The sequence below is a fragment of the Trichomycterus rosablanca genome, chromosome 15 (assembly GCF_030014385.1).
Source record: "Trichomycterus rosablanca isolate fTriRos1 chromosome 15, fTriRos1.hap1, whole genome shotgun sequence".
Classification (NCBI taxonomy): Eukaryota; Metazoa; Chordata; class Actinopteri; order Siluriformes; family Trichomycteridae; genus Trichomycterus; species Trichomycterus rosablanca.
In genome coordinates, this window is record NC_086002.1 from 15,657,069 (window position 1) to 15,674,937 (window position 17,869).

Sequence of the window (17,869 nt, forward strand, 5' to 3'; positions counted from 1 at the left end):
CCCTGTCTGGAACCGTGACACCGGGCTTGTTCTGGTCCAGTTTTCCGCTGACATGTGATGCCAGTAGACTTTTACCACCTTGGGAGAGCTAATTGCCTCAGATGTGGTGTGAAGTCGCTTTTCCTCAGCATTAACTCAGTGGAGCTTGGTTGGGTCGCTTGTTTATTTTTGTTCCTGACTTGTATATAGGGTTCCATGTATTTCCATTTTCCAATACAGCCAAAGCAGCCTGTCATACTGTGACAACCAGTTCTCAGTTCTGCGTATCCCTGTTCTATCCACGTTCTCCGCTGCAGGCTGTGGATGTTTTTGTGTCTTTCTTTTGTTACCTTATTTTGTTACCTTATTTCTGTTTTTTGGCCCCCTTTTTATTAGTGGCTTTTTAGACAGTATTGTTCTACCTTGGACAAGCCTTTTGCACTTGGGTTCTTTTTTCATTCTTGCAGGTGCGGAGCTTAATCCTGCACTGCACTTGTGAGACACGACTCCGCCCGTTAGTGGGGGGATGTGTGCATGGCTGTATTCCTGCTTTGTTGTGCCTTTTACTATGAAAAAAAAAAGTCAAAGTATTTAATTATTTTTTATTTATTTATTTTTAAAACATTAAAAAGTAACTTTAAATGTGTTACTGCTGTTTTGGTGGTGCTTTGCCAGCCTCTGTGCATTTGTGTACGATATCGTAATCTGATATTTTCGTCATGTTTTTCACTTATGCACTTAGTGAAAGTCTAGACACGCTTAGTCATCTCCTTTACCGTCAACTAGCACGACGGCTCAGCACTGGCATTTCAACTTCCCTTTTATTGATCTCTGTCACGCTTTTCAACCTTTGTTTTATTCATCATATAAACAGCTGGGCTCTCTTTCCGCTGTGGGGATTTAAGCCAGCACTAATTCATTAGCCGGCGTTAGAGATGGTGTGGTGCTTCCTGGCAGTCTGCAGATTTGTGGCGTGAGTAGGTTCAGGGTTTGTCAATACTGACGCTGCTTGGCATTTCCTTTATCCTCCAACACCTCTATCGATCTGATCTTTGACCACTCCCTGTCTCGGCCACAGGAAGGATTCACATTTGGGAAGAGTTTTCCATGGAACATTGACCAGATGGTCGGTTTTTACAAGTATGTTTACACGACAAGCTTGGAGACATCAAACTTAAAAGCTCTTGATGCCACTGGTCAGTGCTAGCATTCTTTCTAACGGCTTTGCATATAAACTGTCAGTTAAATCAGAGGTCCCCAACCACCGGGCCGGTCCGTGGGTCATTTTTTACTGGGCCACACAGAAAAAATAAATAATTAGAGATCACTACATCAGCCATGTAAACTCTGCTTTTATTTTCAACACGAGTGTTTATTGTCTCATATCACCCCCAGGTGGAAGCAGCGTCTCGTTGCAGCAAAAAATAGTTAATAGAAATACCCTGGACAGGTTGCCACTCCATTGCAGGGCTTCGACTACTCCCCCCTTTCTGCCAATCATGTGTAGATGTTTGGCTGGCTTCTGAGATTAGAACCTCTGAGATTTAACCCTGCATAATTGACCACTTCACCACCTGAACCCCTTTAAAAAGCTCAGCATGCCAGCTGTAGAGGGCTGTTCTCACAATTCTGGTGTATTTGTACCTTGTGTGTCACACACACACACATTTAAACACACAGGACACCCACAGAGATTATTTGCCCACTTAATCCTCCATTAGTTGCTTGGTGGCACCAGCAGAGTTGGCAGGAAAACTTGTGCCACACAGATGTCATCAAAGCAAGTCACTGCATGTGAGGTCATCATCTCTCAGCATGAGTCCTTACTGCACCAGAAGGGGGCATTAGCAAAGACTCTGTGAAACACTGACATTTCTACTTATTTAGCTTTCTCTTCTGGGTGACCTTGTTGGTGTAATGTTTTGGGGATTGGCCTCCCTTTAGTGCTGTCAAAGATTTTCTCTGCTTCTCTTTAAGAATTGAAACCTCTTAATGAACCCCTTAATAAAGGATAACACAGTAAACAAACCATTACAGGACAATTGTTATTTTCTTTCCTTTCATTATTTCTCTTTTTCTCTCTTTTCTTTAGAAGGATCTGCCATTGCCACGCAAGAGCAGCAGGTAGGTTATTGTCTTCTTTTAAACATTTTAACTGTGTATTGGAGCTACACATTTTCTATATCACTTTCACAAATGTTTCGCAGTGATATTCTTCTACATTTTCTTGCATTCTCAACAACTCTTTTATCCTGGTCAGGGTCACAACGTGTCTGGTTCCACCATAAATCACATGTCGCAAGGCTGGAATACCCTAAGGAGTAACCACCACCCCAACAGAAAGCTATAGTCAATCATGTTTGTGTATCAATAATGTCTGATTGACTATGTGTGTGTGTGTGTGTGTGTGTTGGGGGTTGATGACCGAAGCCCTGCGATAGATTGGCGCCCTGTCCAGGGTTTTTCGTGTGGAACAGAATCCCTCAACAAACTAGGATAGAGCGGTTGATAAAAATGAAACGAAATAAAAATTAATGTCAAGGTTTAAGGAGGATTAAATGTTTTAGCTTTTTATAATAAATAGAGCACTTGTTTATATAAATGGTTTAGAAATCAGACGAGTCCTGAGTGCATGAACAGCTTTAACAGGGAGATTAAGAATTGTAAGGCGCTGTCTGTGGTGCTGAACAACATTCTAATATCTAAAAACCGAGTAGTTTTAAAGCTGTTTAAGAACAAGCTCAAATCAGAGGGTAGATGGGTGTGCACCGCAGAGATTAATGGGCTTGGGTGAAAACAAAAAATCATATTTTATTTAGATAGAGATTTTCTAATGCTCAGTGTCACTTTACAAATCTTTTCATTGTGAAACACAAACACTTGGGGGGAAAGAGGATTTTGGCTGTATCATCCTCCCTGGCTCACCCCTGGTCTTATTTATATGCACTCATTTCTCATTTGTGTTCACTTGTTCTTTTTTGGTATAATACAGTGAGCACAGGTGCTGGGTTTGATCTGTTAATTGTAATGGGCAGGTACCTGCTAAAAGCATTTTTTCATGAAAGCATTCACATCACACGCACAGCTGCCAGTTCAGGTCTCTTTAAAAGGATTTAATACAGCGATAAATAAAAAGGTTTTTTGTTGTAGGGTTTGACTGTTTGATTTGTCACATATATTTCTTATTACTCATCATTTTATGCATCAGTTTACATGATGAACTGATAATGCTTTTATTTTTTGTGGGTATTGTGGCACAGCTAATAAAGTGGGTACCACACGTAGGACATAGGACCACCTGCCTAGTATGCCTTCAAAACAGCTCTGACTCATGGAAGACATGGATTCCACATAACATCTGAATGAGTCCAGTGGTATCTTGTACTAGGACATTATCAGCAGCTCCTTTAACTTCTGTATATTGTGAGGTGGATCAACCTACACTGAATTCCTTATACCAGTCGGTGCTGGACAGGGGGTAGCTTGAGCACTATGACTGGACTGTGACTATGCTACTCCATACACAGAAGACTTTGATGCACTGTGTGTACACGTTCACCCCATCACCACTTATGACATTTACCAGATGCTTTTATCCAAAGTTAGGAGTGAACCAGTAACCTTCTGATCATCAGTGCAGTACCTCAACCATTGAGTTCCCACAGCGAATTATCTGCAATTTAAGCCAAGTAGCTCTTCTGTCAGTACCAGCCAAACTGTTGGCGGTTCTTGGCTTGGCCCTTCTTGTACCACTGTTGGTGGGAATTACCATTATCCCAACATTTAATAAATCCCTCACTGTGACATGCACAATTGTTATGAAACAGGCATTGCCACACACATTTTCGAAGGGTGTTAGTTCAGTGTCTACTAATTTCTAATTAAAAATAAGTCTACAGCTCTTTACTTCTGCACATTTTAATGCTTAATTATTGTTTTATTAAAGTGAAATGATATGTTAAATTTGCTGCTCTATATTGTCCCCAGTTGTGAGTGAATAAGGAAATGTGTGAGTGTATGTTGCTCTGCAATGAGTTGGCACCCTGTCCAGGGAGTGTTTCTTCCCAGTGCCTAGTGTTTCTAGTTGGCACTGGACCTAATGCAGAACAGATCCAGATCTGAAATGGTTAATAAAATGAAAAAAATAAATAAAGCTTTATTTCAATAATTACCTCATGTTACATCAATATAATATATAGCACAATACACTGTGAGAAACCTGTTCTAAATGCTACAGGTTGACTTACAAGTTTTAAAACATTTTATTTCTATGTTTTATTACTGCTTTATCCTGGTCTGGGTCTCAATGTGCCAATTCATTGGAGAGGCCTCTGCCCTGTTCCCCCAAACACTCCCTTTCCCCTGTTTTTATGGTGCTGGGTGTCCTGCTGGGTGTCCTCCTTTTGTGTCTTGGCTTGGGACCAGCGATGCCAGAAATTTTTGAGTTTAGGTTTATTTCTTTTTCCTATTTTTATCATGTTATTTTATTATTAATGTGGGTTTCCTCTGGGTACTCGCACCTTTCAAAAATGCCAGGAGGTTGCTTGGCAACATTACATTGCAAGGTGTGAAGGAGTTAGTAAGACAGCAGGTACAGATGAAAAATGAATGACTGTATACAAGTGTCAAATTCATCCTATTGTGGCTGGTTAGGATTATATTATCCAGTTACACAGTGTGCAGTAAGAATGAATTACAGCAGAATGCATTAGTTAGCAATGTCACTAACCCTGCAGTGGCACCATGTCTGGTCTAGTTTCTGAAATAGTCTCTGCATCCTTTATTTCCCTGACCAGGATTAAAGTGGGTGTGGTCTTTTTTTTAACCCTCCAGCTTTGTTTTTATAACTTTTTAGACATCTCCATATGACAGTGATATTCACTAAAAGTGACATTTAACATCTGTCAGATCCTGTCTTTTGGAGTGTGTGTGTGTGTGTGTGTGTGTGTATGACAATATGTTTATTATCTGTTTAATTCTGTTTAGGTGTCAGTTTCAAAGCATCTGTCACATATCCACACAACTAGTTTACATACATTCTTGCCATTTGCCCAGATTAGCTAGCTAACTAGCTTACTTCATCTGTGATTCTACAGTAGTTTCAGTCCATTAGAATATACCTTATTAATCTTCTTCTTGCTCGGCCTTTGTCCTGTTCGGTTGCGGGGTCGGCTCTCGGTGGATCATGATCCGCATTGATTTGGCAAAATTTTTATGCCGGATGCCCTTCCTGACACAACCATCCCTATTTTATCCAGCCTTGGGACCGGCACTACAATGCACCGGTTTGTGCATCTAGCGGCTAGGTATCTATAGGACAACTCAGTGTTTCCAATTAGCCTGGTGGCATGTTTTTGGACTGTGGGAGGAAACCACGCGGACACGGGGAGAACATGCAAACTCCGCACAGATAGGACCCGGACCGCCCCACCTGGGGATCGAACCCAGGACCTTCTTGCTGTGAGGCGACAGTGCTACCCACTAAGCCACCGTGTCGCCCAGAATATACCTTATTAATACCAATAGAAATGTTTACTGATTGCTCCCTGTACAGGGCTTTCCGTGTGAAACAGAACCCTCGATGAACTAGGATAAAGTAGTTCAAATAAATAAATAAATAAATAAAATAACAAAATAAAGTCAAGATGTAAGGAAGATTTAAGTTTTTGATTGTTGATAATAAATAAATCACTTGTTTATATAAATGGCTCAGAAATCGGACCAGACCTGAGTGAGTTTTATTAGTGCATGAACAGTTTTAACAGTGAAGTGCTGTCTGCCTCACATTTCATGTTTTACCACTGCTTTTTCCTGGTCATGGTGCCACCAACCCCCCAACTAATTCTTACCCAAACACCCCCCAGACCAACTGAGCACAATGCAGAAACACACTAATTCATTGTGAGGCCTGGGGCTCCCTTCACCCCCCATTCCTCAGACATAGCCAGTCAAGTCTGTATGTAGATGGCTGATTACATCACTGGGGATTCGGTCTCACTCCCAGCACTAGTGAGCTAGTGTAATTTACAGCCATACGACATAAGTGCCTAATTTTAAAAAAAAAAATTTTGGGAGAATCTAATTACCTGCCTGTCCTTATTACATACTGTCCTATTTCTACCTACTTCAGCATAGCTGACCCTCCAGTGAATGCCTCAAAACTACTAAGACCTGACACAATCCAAAAAGAAACTCTATAGGACTGGTCAATTATGAACTGTTTTTATGATTGCCAGTATTTATATATTTTTGAAGAAATATCTTGAGATGGGACGCACGGATGGGGCAGCATGTGCTAGCCCATTACTATTAAGATCTCAAGGTTTTGAGTTTGAATCTTAGCTGTGCTATAATCACAGCCGGGTGTGTAACAGGTCATTTACATTTCAGTGATATTTGCACTACACATTTTAACCACTAGAGCCAAATTGTACCCAGTGCACCCTAAATCTGTGTTTGTGTATTTAGCAGGTTGTGTGTGTGTGTGGAGATGATGTCACTTCATAAGCAATATGGCATGGAAAAACAGACTCACAGATAATGAGAGAGGGTCAGAGAGATGGGTTTAGGTTACCTTAAGTGTCCGATTAGCCAATGAAATTTTATCATCTGAGGTCGGCAACACACCCAGGAAGCTTGTGGTTTAATAACGCAAGCATCATTCTCATCCACATCCTTACTCTCTCTCTCTTTCTCTCTCTGTCACACACACACACACTCTCTCTCTCTCTCTCTCTCTTTCTCTGTTTGTTCATCCATCCCTTGAGTCATTCACATTTCCATTACCACTGCCACCGCCCTGAGCTCCTGCTCTGATAGGCTTTGAGTGACTGAAGCTACAAACACATACACGCACACATGCTGACAACCATCCTATGATCCCCTCCCTTCCTTTCATTTTCTTTCTCTCTCTCCTTCTGTCTCTGTCTCTCTTATCCACTGGCAGTCTTTACTTCCTGGGTTGGCACGTTACCCTTGAAATGCACCTCCCCTCCTCTCCATTCTCTCTCATCATTCTCTCCATCCTCTCTCCGTATTAGTGGATTAATCCTGGTGCTTTCACACTGGCTGGTGTGTGTGTGTGTGTGTGGAAGCAGAAGGCAGCATCATGGCGTGGTAGAGCTAGCCCCGCTGCTCTCTGACTCTGCATGTGTGTGTTCTGACACATTGGACTCCTGTAGTCGCTCTCATTACCGTGGGTGTGAATGTGTGCCAGCCAAGCAGCATGTTCCGCCGGACCAAAAGGTAAATCAGTGAGAATGGAGTACTGGATGGATGAAAGGATGAACAGATGAATGAAAGAATGTAATATTTTAGAGCATCTTTGATGTCCAGTTGTTATTGGATTTGTGATGATGTGGACCTCTGTGGCTGGTAAGGAGGGAAAGCATTTGTATGTCAGTGTTTTAATATTGCTGCTACTTTTGATGCCATGATAATGAGGATGATGATGATGATGATGATAAAACTGCTCTTGGGATGTGAATAATATAGTGTTGTCATGTTGTCATTTAATTTTAATGCTAACTGGCTTGCACCCTTATGCTGTCTCATAGTCACTTTTTCTTTTTGGTTATTGTGTGTGTGTGTGTGTGTTGGATGAACAAAAACATTTTAATTGTTTTTTTTTATGTACAAATTGATTATTAGTGTGTTTGTGTTGGATGAATACATACAGATTATATGAACTCTGCTTACAGAAGAATTGGGACATTTTGTAAAAAACAGTGAAAAAAAGAATCTGTGATTTGTTTATTCTCTAGAATATTTATTTAACTGACAAAAGTAAAAAAAAAAATTCCAATATTTTTACTGAACAAGTTCATTGTATTCAGGCATATTTAGCACTGTGTTTTATCAGCTTTCCCATTAATGAAACATTTTAATGGTTTGTGAACTATGGACATTAATTGTTGCAGTTTTGCAAGTGTATTTTTTCTCCATTCTTGCTTGATACGAGACTTCATCTGCTCAACTGTCCGTTGTGGTGGCGCTTGATTCTCCAATTCATCATTCACCATACATTTTTAACAGAAGACTGATCAGGACTGCAGGCAGGCCAGTCAAGCACACCCACTCTGGGTCTATGAAGCCATGCTTTTTAGCAAGTAAAAAATGTCCCAACTTTTCTGGAAATAGGGATGTAGTTGGGTCATGTGTCAAACAGCCCTTTGATATTCAAATGTATATATTTAAAAAAACAGTATTTGAATAACTAAAAAAGACTTGTATGTTGTATGTTTAGTGTATGGGTTAGTACCTGCAATGTACCTCCTTGTTTCTACACTCGCTGTTCATTTTATCAGCTCCACTTATCATATAGGAGCACTTTGTAGTTCTACAATTACTAACTGTAGTCCATCTGTTTCTGCAGTGACACTGACATGGTGGTGGTGTGTTAGTGTGAGTTGTGCTGGTATAAGTGGATTAGACACAGCAGCACTGCTGGAGTTTTTAAATACTGTGTCCACTCACTGTCCACTCCATAAGACACTCCTACCTAGTTGGTCCACCTTGTAGATGTAAAGTCAGAGACGATCGCTCATCTATTGCTGCTGTTTGAGTTGGTCATCATCTACCACGGGGCGGTGTTGGCTGTATTTTTTTGGTTGGTGGACTATTCTCATTCTGTCCAGCAGTGACACTGAGGTGTTTAAAAACTCAATCAGCATTGCTGTGTCTGATCCACTCATGCCAGCACAACACACACTAACACATCACCACCATGTCAGTATCACTGCAGTGCTGAGAATGATCTATCACCAAAATAATACCTGCTCTGTGGTGGTCCTGGGAGAGTCCTGACTATTAAAGAACAGCATTAAAGGGGGCTAACAAAGCATACAGAGATACAGATGGACTACAGTCAGTAATTGTAGAACCACAAAGTGCTTCTATATGGTAAGTGGAGCTGATAAAATGGACAGTGAGTGTAGAAACAATGAGGTGGTTTTAATGTTATGGCTGATCGGTGTATCTGTTAAAAAGTTTTTTCAGTAAAATTCCAACAAAATTTTGTAATATTAAGAGCCAGGTTAACATCAGAAATTTACCTTTGCAATCAGAAATATTCAACCACCCCAAAGAAAATAAGGATGTATAACTCTTTCTGTAGAGCTAGATTTAGCTTTAAATGGACTCTTTATTAGTTAAATAATGCAGCAAATAAAGACAAGGATTCATTTATTTTAGAGTAGTTGGAGGTTTTAATTCTGCCACATTTAGTTCAACCTCTGCAATTATTCAACCTCTGCATAATATTGTTAATCTTAAAACCTACTAGCCTTAGATCCTAAAGTTGGGTTACAGCATGATTAAACAATTGAAAACTTATTAACAAGCCTTAATTTGCTTCGGCTGTGATGTGTTATATAAACACCATCCAGAGATTCAGAGATTCAAGGGTTCAAGATGTGTTGCATTCATGGTGAAAACTAAGGAGCTATCACAAAAGCTGAGATCATTTAATTACACCAAAGAACAAGGGGTACAAGAAATGTTCCAAGACCTTAAACTTTCCCAGAGACATCAGTGGAAGTATATTTTGCAAGTTCCAAACCTATGGTGCAGCAGCAAACCATCTAGTCATTTTTAGTTTCCAACTGTGAATCCGCTGTTGCTTGCACGACCCCAATCTACACAAGGAGAACTGGATCCCCACACGCCCCATTCAACACTGTCCATCTTTTCACCTACCAGTGTTGGGCTCCCACACAGAGCTGTATCAAGTACAGAGAGCCACACTATGCTCCATGTGACTCCCCTCCACTCATGCACATCGCCTATCACAGCCAGGTCTCTGCTGAGATTCAAACTTACGTTAACCATTTTAACCATTTGCAGTAATTTGCTAGAGTGTAAGACCGCTGGGCCACCTGAGCACCCACGCAGCAGCAAACCTGTCTGGTCATAAGAGAAATTTTGCCCAGAGGTGTTAGCAGTCTCTTTAGAAAACCCCTGATCACTTTACAAACAAGAACTTCATGGTCGGATCCACGCCGCAGACTACTCTTGGCCAAGAAGCTCAGGAAGGGTTGACTGGAACATGACAGATGTAATTTAGATAGACCTGCAGAGTTCTGGGACACATATTCTGTTTATTTGTTTTTAATTTGTTTTTCCTCTTATTTATCCAATCTACCTGTGACCAATTGTAGCTTTTTTCTCTTTCATAGCTAATGCCAAACCCCCCCCCCCCCCCCCCCCCCCCCCATTAAGTTGGGTTGAGGCTGTTGTGCGTCCCCTTCAACATGCGTGCAGCCATCCATCACATCTTTTCCCCGGTGAGGGGCAGAGTCTCACAGAAAGCAGTATTGCGTGCGGAGAACCCTGTTTCACCCATAGTCTCATCTCCTACAGATACAAAGCCAATTGTGTGTCTATGTAGGGGCCCGTTCAGCTGATTGCAGAGCTGGGATTTGAACTCGAGAGCTTGTCATCTCAGCACTTGTTGGGTAGCATGTTTTACCGCTGCACACCCAAGCGCCCCCTGGGAAACAGTTCCATGGAGTGATGAATCAAACCTGGATCAGTAGTTTGTCTGGCACAAAAAAAACAAGACTTATGACCAGAAATATACTGTTCCCACGGTCAAGCATGAAGCTGATTGGTGATGATATGGGGATGTTTTTCTGCTGCAGAAAAGGCATATTTTGATTGTGAGTCTGGCATCATGAATTTGGAGGAATGTTCTGACCTATGTGGTGAAATTGAGCCTTGGTGATAATTGAAATTTCTATTAAGACATTGATCACCAGCATACGTCCAAATCAACAAAAGCTTGGTTAAGGAATCAGTCCTGGAATATCCTGGAGTGATCTTCTCAGTCTCCATATTTAAATTCTTGGTGGGCTTTAATAAAAGCAGTTGCAGCACAAAAACTAATAAACCTCAATGAACTGGAAGCTTCTGCACGAGAAAAAATAGTGAAGATTTCCACTAGAGAGACATCAGAAGCTTGTTAGCACTTACTGAAATCGCTTATTAGAGGTTATCAAGGCGAAAAGATGTTCTACCACAGACTTAACAATGGTGCACATGGACATTAGTCAAGAGAACCAGATGTTTTTCATTTTATCTCAAACTCAAAATTGCTTTTATGCAATGAGACCTTTTACATTCAATTCTATACACATCACTGTCCATGCTACCTGTCCAGCTTTGGGGGGGTTGAATATTTCCGATTGCAGCTGTAGAAGACTAAACTGTCTAACCGAACATTTGCATTTTTTTTATCATTTTATAGAGGCATATTGTTGTGCAGGATTGTAAACGGCTAAAGTCAGAATCAGGCAGACTTTTTTGCTTTAAACACAGAATCAACAGATTTATTATTTTTAATATAAAACAATGTAGTTTGCAATGCAATGACAAAATTTTCATGTTATAAAGTGCACACATCTTTATTGGATTATAACACTGCTACAGGTGAAGCAAAATATTCTGAAATAAATTTTTGTAACATTATACATTTGTAACAGATCACTCTACTCTCATCAAAAACACCATGAATTAGAAATGCCCCCATGCCCTCCTGCCATCCTGTAACAGCAGGCGATCAGAGTGTTCTGAATTACACAATTCTGTCTTCCAAACCCTATAAAATTGCCCATGGAATCAGTAGGAACAGTGATAGACTAGCGAGAAGTGTTTTCGGGCTATTGAATAAAAGGTTCGGTGTTTGAATCCCGGCTCTATTGTGTAGCCACGGCAGGGACTTTGAGCAAGACCCTTAACCGTCTCTGTCCAGATAATGGCTGACCCTGGAATAGTGGAAAAAGGAATTTCACTGTACTGTACATGTGTATATATAATTTGAGGCATTCCATCTGCCCTAGATTAAAACTATCATTATTATAGTAGTGATTAATTGTGTTTACTATATGAAATCAGACACAGCCTGTTAGCTTTAGCATTTAGAAACTTAGCATCCCATTAGCTAATGGAAATTGCAATCAGAGACTCAAGTTACATAATTCAGTATGTAAAAATGATTGGCTACTTTTATTTTATGTTTTTAGATAATACTGATCACAAACAGCTTTTATGTAACTTCCATATTCAGTTTTATTTTAGTTATTAAAACTGGCTAAACAAAATTGAGCCGATATCACTGTAAGGAGAACAGGCATCAAAATGTATTATCAGCACACATCTGTATGCTAAATTCTGTAGGTGTTTGTGGTTTTTAAGAATAAAAATATGATCCAGCTTTTTGCAAAATAAACCTAAAAAAACAGCCAGTCCTAATAGGGCAAATAAAGCTATTTGTGGCTGAATGTTTTGCGGGAATCAAGGCTTAGTAAAAGAAGGATTCATTTCGTTTTGTTGGCCTGGGCTGTGGTGGTGCTTTAAAAAGTGCAATAGATCTACACAGACAGACAGATAGAAAGACTTTATTGGACCCCCAGGGAGAAATTATGGCGGAGCTACTGTAACTCGCTGCTCCTTGAGTCAGTAAGTGAGTCAAGACTGGAACTTAACACCTGTAATTGTAACCTTGTAACCTGAAGAAGAAGACATAGGTGATTTCAAGTGTCTGTCCGTATCTACATTTTATTGGCTGTATGACTCAATGTCTTTGACTTCTTTCTGTGCAACTCATATATTTTAATACTGTGCTGATATATTATACACAATAACTGTTTCCACAGTCCTAAATCTCAAGCATAAAATCTTTACATTAACGCCAAATATTTTGTACATTTACTGTCACTGTGGATATTTGCAGTTCACAAACACTTGGTGGACGGCACAATGGCTCGGTGGGTAGCACTGTCGCCTCACAACAAGATTCTAATAAAACATAATAAAATAAAATAAAAACAACACTTGATTAATAGGTGCATCTAAGCTGGGACTGAAACGTACTAAACTTTTTAAATATTGTGAGTTTGTTGGCACGATGCTTTGCTTGACCAGGGCTCTAGACTAACGTTTTGCACTGGTTGCACTGGTGCACCTAACTTTTTTTCTTAGGTGCACCAGCACAAAAGTTAGGTGCACCCAAATTTTCGACCGCATCGCATTTAACACCGCAGTTTTACAGGTTCACTTTTTTTTTTTTTTTTTTTTTTAAATCACTGTCCATACAGGCAATATTGACTTGGAAATAACTAACAATCTGGTCAACATGGCCTCGTCTGATGATCTGTTTGCTGCTGCCTGACAATGAAGGGCAGTGGGGAGAGGGGACACTTGGGCAGTGCATTTATCGCGGCATGTAATGTGTTTTATAGATGCATTGGGCTTTTTCAGCCTTTCAATTCGAAATGTATTAGAACCAGTCACAAATATACTATTGCCGGCCACTGTCTTCTTTACAGTTAATTATAGTATTACAGACTAATTATAGCACACTTATAAAAATAATAGAGTAAATGTGTATGTATGTGTGTATATCTATTTATATGTGTGTGTATATTTAAAATTATATGTATATGTTTGTGTGTGTGTTAGAGTGTAATCTTAAATGCAGTGCATTATATTATCGGCTTTACTGAATCTTTTACACAGATTCCCAAAATCGCTTGCGGTGCACTCACTGCGTATTTTGACTACATGTATTGTAATATATTTTGGTCTTTTAGTTATTTTTATATTTTACTTAACGAAAATATTGTCGTGTTTTTACTTTCACTATCGCGGCACTTTACCGCTAGCATTAGCCCCTTGCTACTGTAGAGGCTCGGCTCACCTAGCCGCTGTCCGGTGGGGATGCTGCGGGTCTTTTGCTGTGCGGTGGTGGAGGTGTGGGAATAAAGGCACACGGCAGGGTCGAGTCACTTTAACTGTTTAGTCAGGACTTAAGTGAGCGTTACAACACTTTACACCGCCGAGCTCCAGGACCCGAACTTCCATTCTGGGGACATCCGGCGAGTCTCATATACAAAACTAAACTTACGGCAGAACGTCCGAACGCACCTGGTGCTGCATTCTGATTGGCTGAGCTGAATGTCGCTCACATATCACCGCTACAATATTGTCCCGCCCTTCACTATCTCTGATTGGTTTAGACCATGATATTGGCCTAATGTGTGTCTGTTGTTTTTTTTTTCCCTCGGACGCCTGGTCGCACCGGTGCGACCTGAGATTTTTTTTAGTCGCACCATTGAGAAATTAGGTCGCATGGTCGCACTCTAGAGCCCTGTTGACAGTTTGTCGCTAATTAGTTAGCAGAGCAGTTGTAATCTGAAGTTTGTTGCTGATAACATAGACAAAGAAAAGACAAACACAGTAGATGCTGTCTGGCATGAAGGTCTTTACGCTCCTAGTGGGAAACGTTCCACTCGATTTTGAAATTTGGTCAGGCACTGACTTGGTGGCCCAACAGTATGAGCATGTGTATCCTAAAGATGTTGGATAGGGTTAAGGTCAGGGAACTTTACAGATAGTCAACTATCTCTACACTCTACTCACCAACCCTTTTCCTCATTAAACTCATTTGGTTCAGGGCATTGGTTCATATGTCATTGAGCTCTGTAATATGTACCATTTTACTGCCAACGCAGTAAAGATAACTGGCAACCAGGAAATTATGGATTCTATAAAGGTCTATAAAACAGTACCAGCCATGGGTCAATTTATGAGTCCAAATCTCCAGACTCACTGTCTTCAATAAAAGAGTCAATTAAAAGAAGGAGTGCTGATTAAATGTACTACTAAAATGACCACAGCAGTTTAAATTCACATAGTACTTAATATCATGCAACCTATAGTCTTCTGTTGATAAGCTTATGATCAGTATTTGAAGTTGGTCAGTACTCACCAGTACATTTTACTCTTTGGCATACCGTGACTTTTTTTGCAGACAGCACTCCTCACAAGCCACCGGTACTCTTTTTAGTCCTCTCCGTATCAGGTTCTGGGATATTCATAAAGACAGTATATAAACTACATTACCCAGGTAGCACTACATGATGCTCACCTGTTCCTGTTCTTTCCACACATAGTACAAGACAAGTAATGTTAATGTCAGTCAAGCAATATTTATTCAGAATGTAATACATAATTATTTGCTGATACCAACTGGTACACACGGCAGCGTCTAGATTTTAATAGAAAGACACTGCATAAGATTTACTTGCTCCAAGTTAGTGTCCTTATAAAGTATTTGTATATTTAATTCTTAAACTACTTATACGTGTGATTATTATTACAGTATATGATTGATCAGTGAAATATTCTGCATTATCAACTCAAAAGAAATAAGGCCACAGCATTTTAACGTGTTACCAAGCCAACTTAACCAAGTTGTTGACAGTCACCACTTGTGTAAGAATTAGTAAATCAGCTAACAAACAAAAATATATTTGTAAGCATGTCCCTGAGACTGAAGTGGATTTTTTGGAACAACATTCTACAAACCTGAGTTTCCAGAAAAGTTGGGATATTTTGTAAAATGTGATTAAAAAAAAAAAAAAAAGCAGTTTTAATGCTTGTGAACCTTTATTTAGTGACAAGAGTAACAATATATTACATTTGATGTGTTGTGTAAGTATAAACAAATATAAATACATTCAAAAAAGTTGGAAAAGTTTGTAGTATATTTAACACAGTTTTGAAGCCTCACACAATAAGCAGGTGAATTGGTAACAGGTGAAAGTAGAGGGTATTCTGACTGAGTATAAAAGAAGGATCCACCAAAGTCTCAGTCTTAGGCTTATCATACATATGAAAAGATTAATGAAATCTGGAAAATATAAATTTGTGCCGGGCAAGGCCAGAAACCACAGTTGCACATGCCATCAAATGGCACTGCATGAGAAACCTTTATATTACTGCGATGAATATAGCCTTATGTTCTTGTGACTAATTCAGAAAAACATTATCACCTAACACATCCACCGCTGCATCAGAAAATGCAACCTGAAACTATGTTACGCAGAAATAAGAACTTTGATGGACCGAAAGACAGTGGAAATGTGTGCTGTGGTCTGTCCATGTTCATTTAGTGAAAGGTGCAAACGCCAACATCTGTCACAGTATGGGTGATATGCATATGTGATAATGTACCACTGATGCTGAGCTGTATATTGAGATTTTTGAGAGACATATGCTGCCATCAAGGCAACATTCTTTCTTGGTATGTCCATGGTTGTTTCACCAAAATAGTGCTAAGCTGCTGTGCTAGATTACAACATTATGGCTCTGTAGACATGGAGTGCTTGTGCTTGACTGGCCTGCCTGCAGTCCAGGAGTGTCTCCTGTTGAAAATATAGGACATTTAATTGTTTAATGGACAGCTTGAACAACTCTAGAAAGTAACCTGGTCCAAATACAAACACAGAAATCTGCAAACAGCTTTAATACTTTCAGTCACCTGGTGCAAATCTGTACTGATTTCTGGTTAGAGATAATTGGAGGGTTAAATAAGGTGGATGTGTCGTTCAGTGTGAATGTTTAACAGTTTGGATTTGTATATTTATGAAGTGTGCGGGTTTTGTTTGATGTTAGCTTTGAAACAGAGCGAGTTTTTATGTGTGGATGCATGATGCATGTTGCTCTGCACTGTTTTATTCTTGTCAAAACAGTTGAAAACCTGAGAGAGAGAGAGAAAGGTAACATGAAAGGTAGAGCCTGAGGAAATACCTCGGCCTACATTCAAAACAATCCCAGAAAGGTTAACCAAGTCTATGCTCTGTTCCTGTGTAATCTCAATTCTCAATTCCTTCACATCTGCACACTCACTGCCTGGTGTCTCTGTATTGTGTTAAAATGAGCTCGGGTGTTATGCTCCAAAACAATATGCAGTCAGCACCAGAATGGTAATGGGGAAAAAAAACAGAATTTGTAGGACTAATTGACCTTCTTTTATTGCTCTGATTTTCTGATGCCGGCATGGGCGTTGTAGGTGCTTTTGCTGTGTGCTGTGACACAATCACCTCATCACCAGAATTAGAATGATCTGCATTGTGAGCCACAGTAGCTTTTCTGTTGGTCTGTATCAGAAGCCACAGCCCTCATGTTCTCTGGCATCAGTGAGTTTTGGCCGCCCAACAACCTGTAGGCGTTTGGTGGCTTGTAAGCACGCCTTGCTGTTACGGAGATACTTCAACCCACTCGTCTTTAAGCCTGATAATATCTGCTGCATTCAGCACACGCTCTACGAACGTCTAATACCGGTCCAACATTTAATACATCTCTGACAGTCACATTTTATTGGTTTTCTAATGTATATATACTCTCACTGCTATGATCGCATCGATTACATTTTTTAATATCTGTTTTCTCATGGTTCTGTTTAGTCTCAGATGAATAAGAAAGCTAGTTTTTTTGTCTATGGCAATATAAAGCAAATAACAGAACAAGAACAAGAACTCTCAGTGGTTTTCAGTTTGTTGTGATCTACTGGCTGTGAAAGATTGCTAAAATAGCAATGAAATGAAATTAAAAATAGATTTTGCTGTTTTACCGTAAAACACTGGGTGCAAGGCAGGAAAACCCTGGACTGGGTGCCAATTCTGTGTAGGACTTCAGCCATCCCCTTCCTCAGACATCAATCACATCTGTGTAGATGTCGGTTGATAGCACGTCTGAGATCTGAACCTTAATAAACCGCTGCACCACCCAAGTGCCAGTTTTAAAAATTTTTTAGTTATTTATTTATTAGGATTTTAACATCATGTTTTACACACGATTCATCAGTTCAAGTTTTTAATGTCAAACACAGTTATGGACAATTTTGTACACGGGGAAAAATTAACACAGTAAGGACCCGGACCGCTCCACCAGGGAATCGAACCCTGTGAGTTGACAGTGCTACCCACTGAGCCACCGTGCCACCGCTATTTATTAACGTATTATTCCTACAGAATGACTTTATTTTGACTTGATCCCAATTTGAGAATCTTTCAGCTTAGATGCTGTACCTGGCAAAGGGCCCTACCAA

The 17,869-nt window shown here is 40.0% G+C and overlaps 1 protein-coding gene across 1 annotated transcript in view; it reads left to right on the forward strand.

Moving 5' to 3' along the window:
* mast1a (microtubule associated serine/threonine kinase 1a) overlaps positions 1–17,869 on the forward strand; it is a 125,537-nt gene that overhangs the window by 9,154 nt on the left and 98,514 nt on the right. Inside the window, exon 2 of the mRNA XM_063010894.1 lies at positions 2,072–2,103. Coding sequence (XP_062866964.1) covers positions 2,072–2,103 — 32 coding nt within the window. The remainder of the gene's footprint in view (positions 1–2,071; positions 2,104–17,869) is intronic.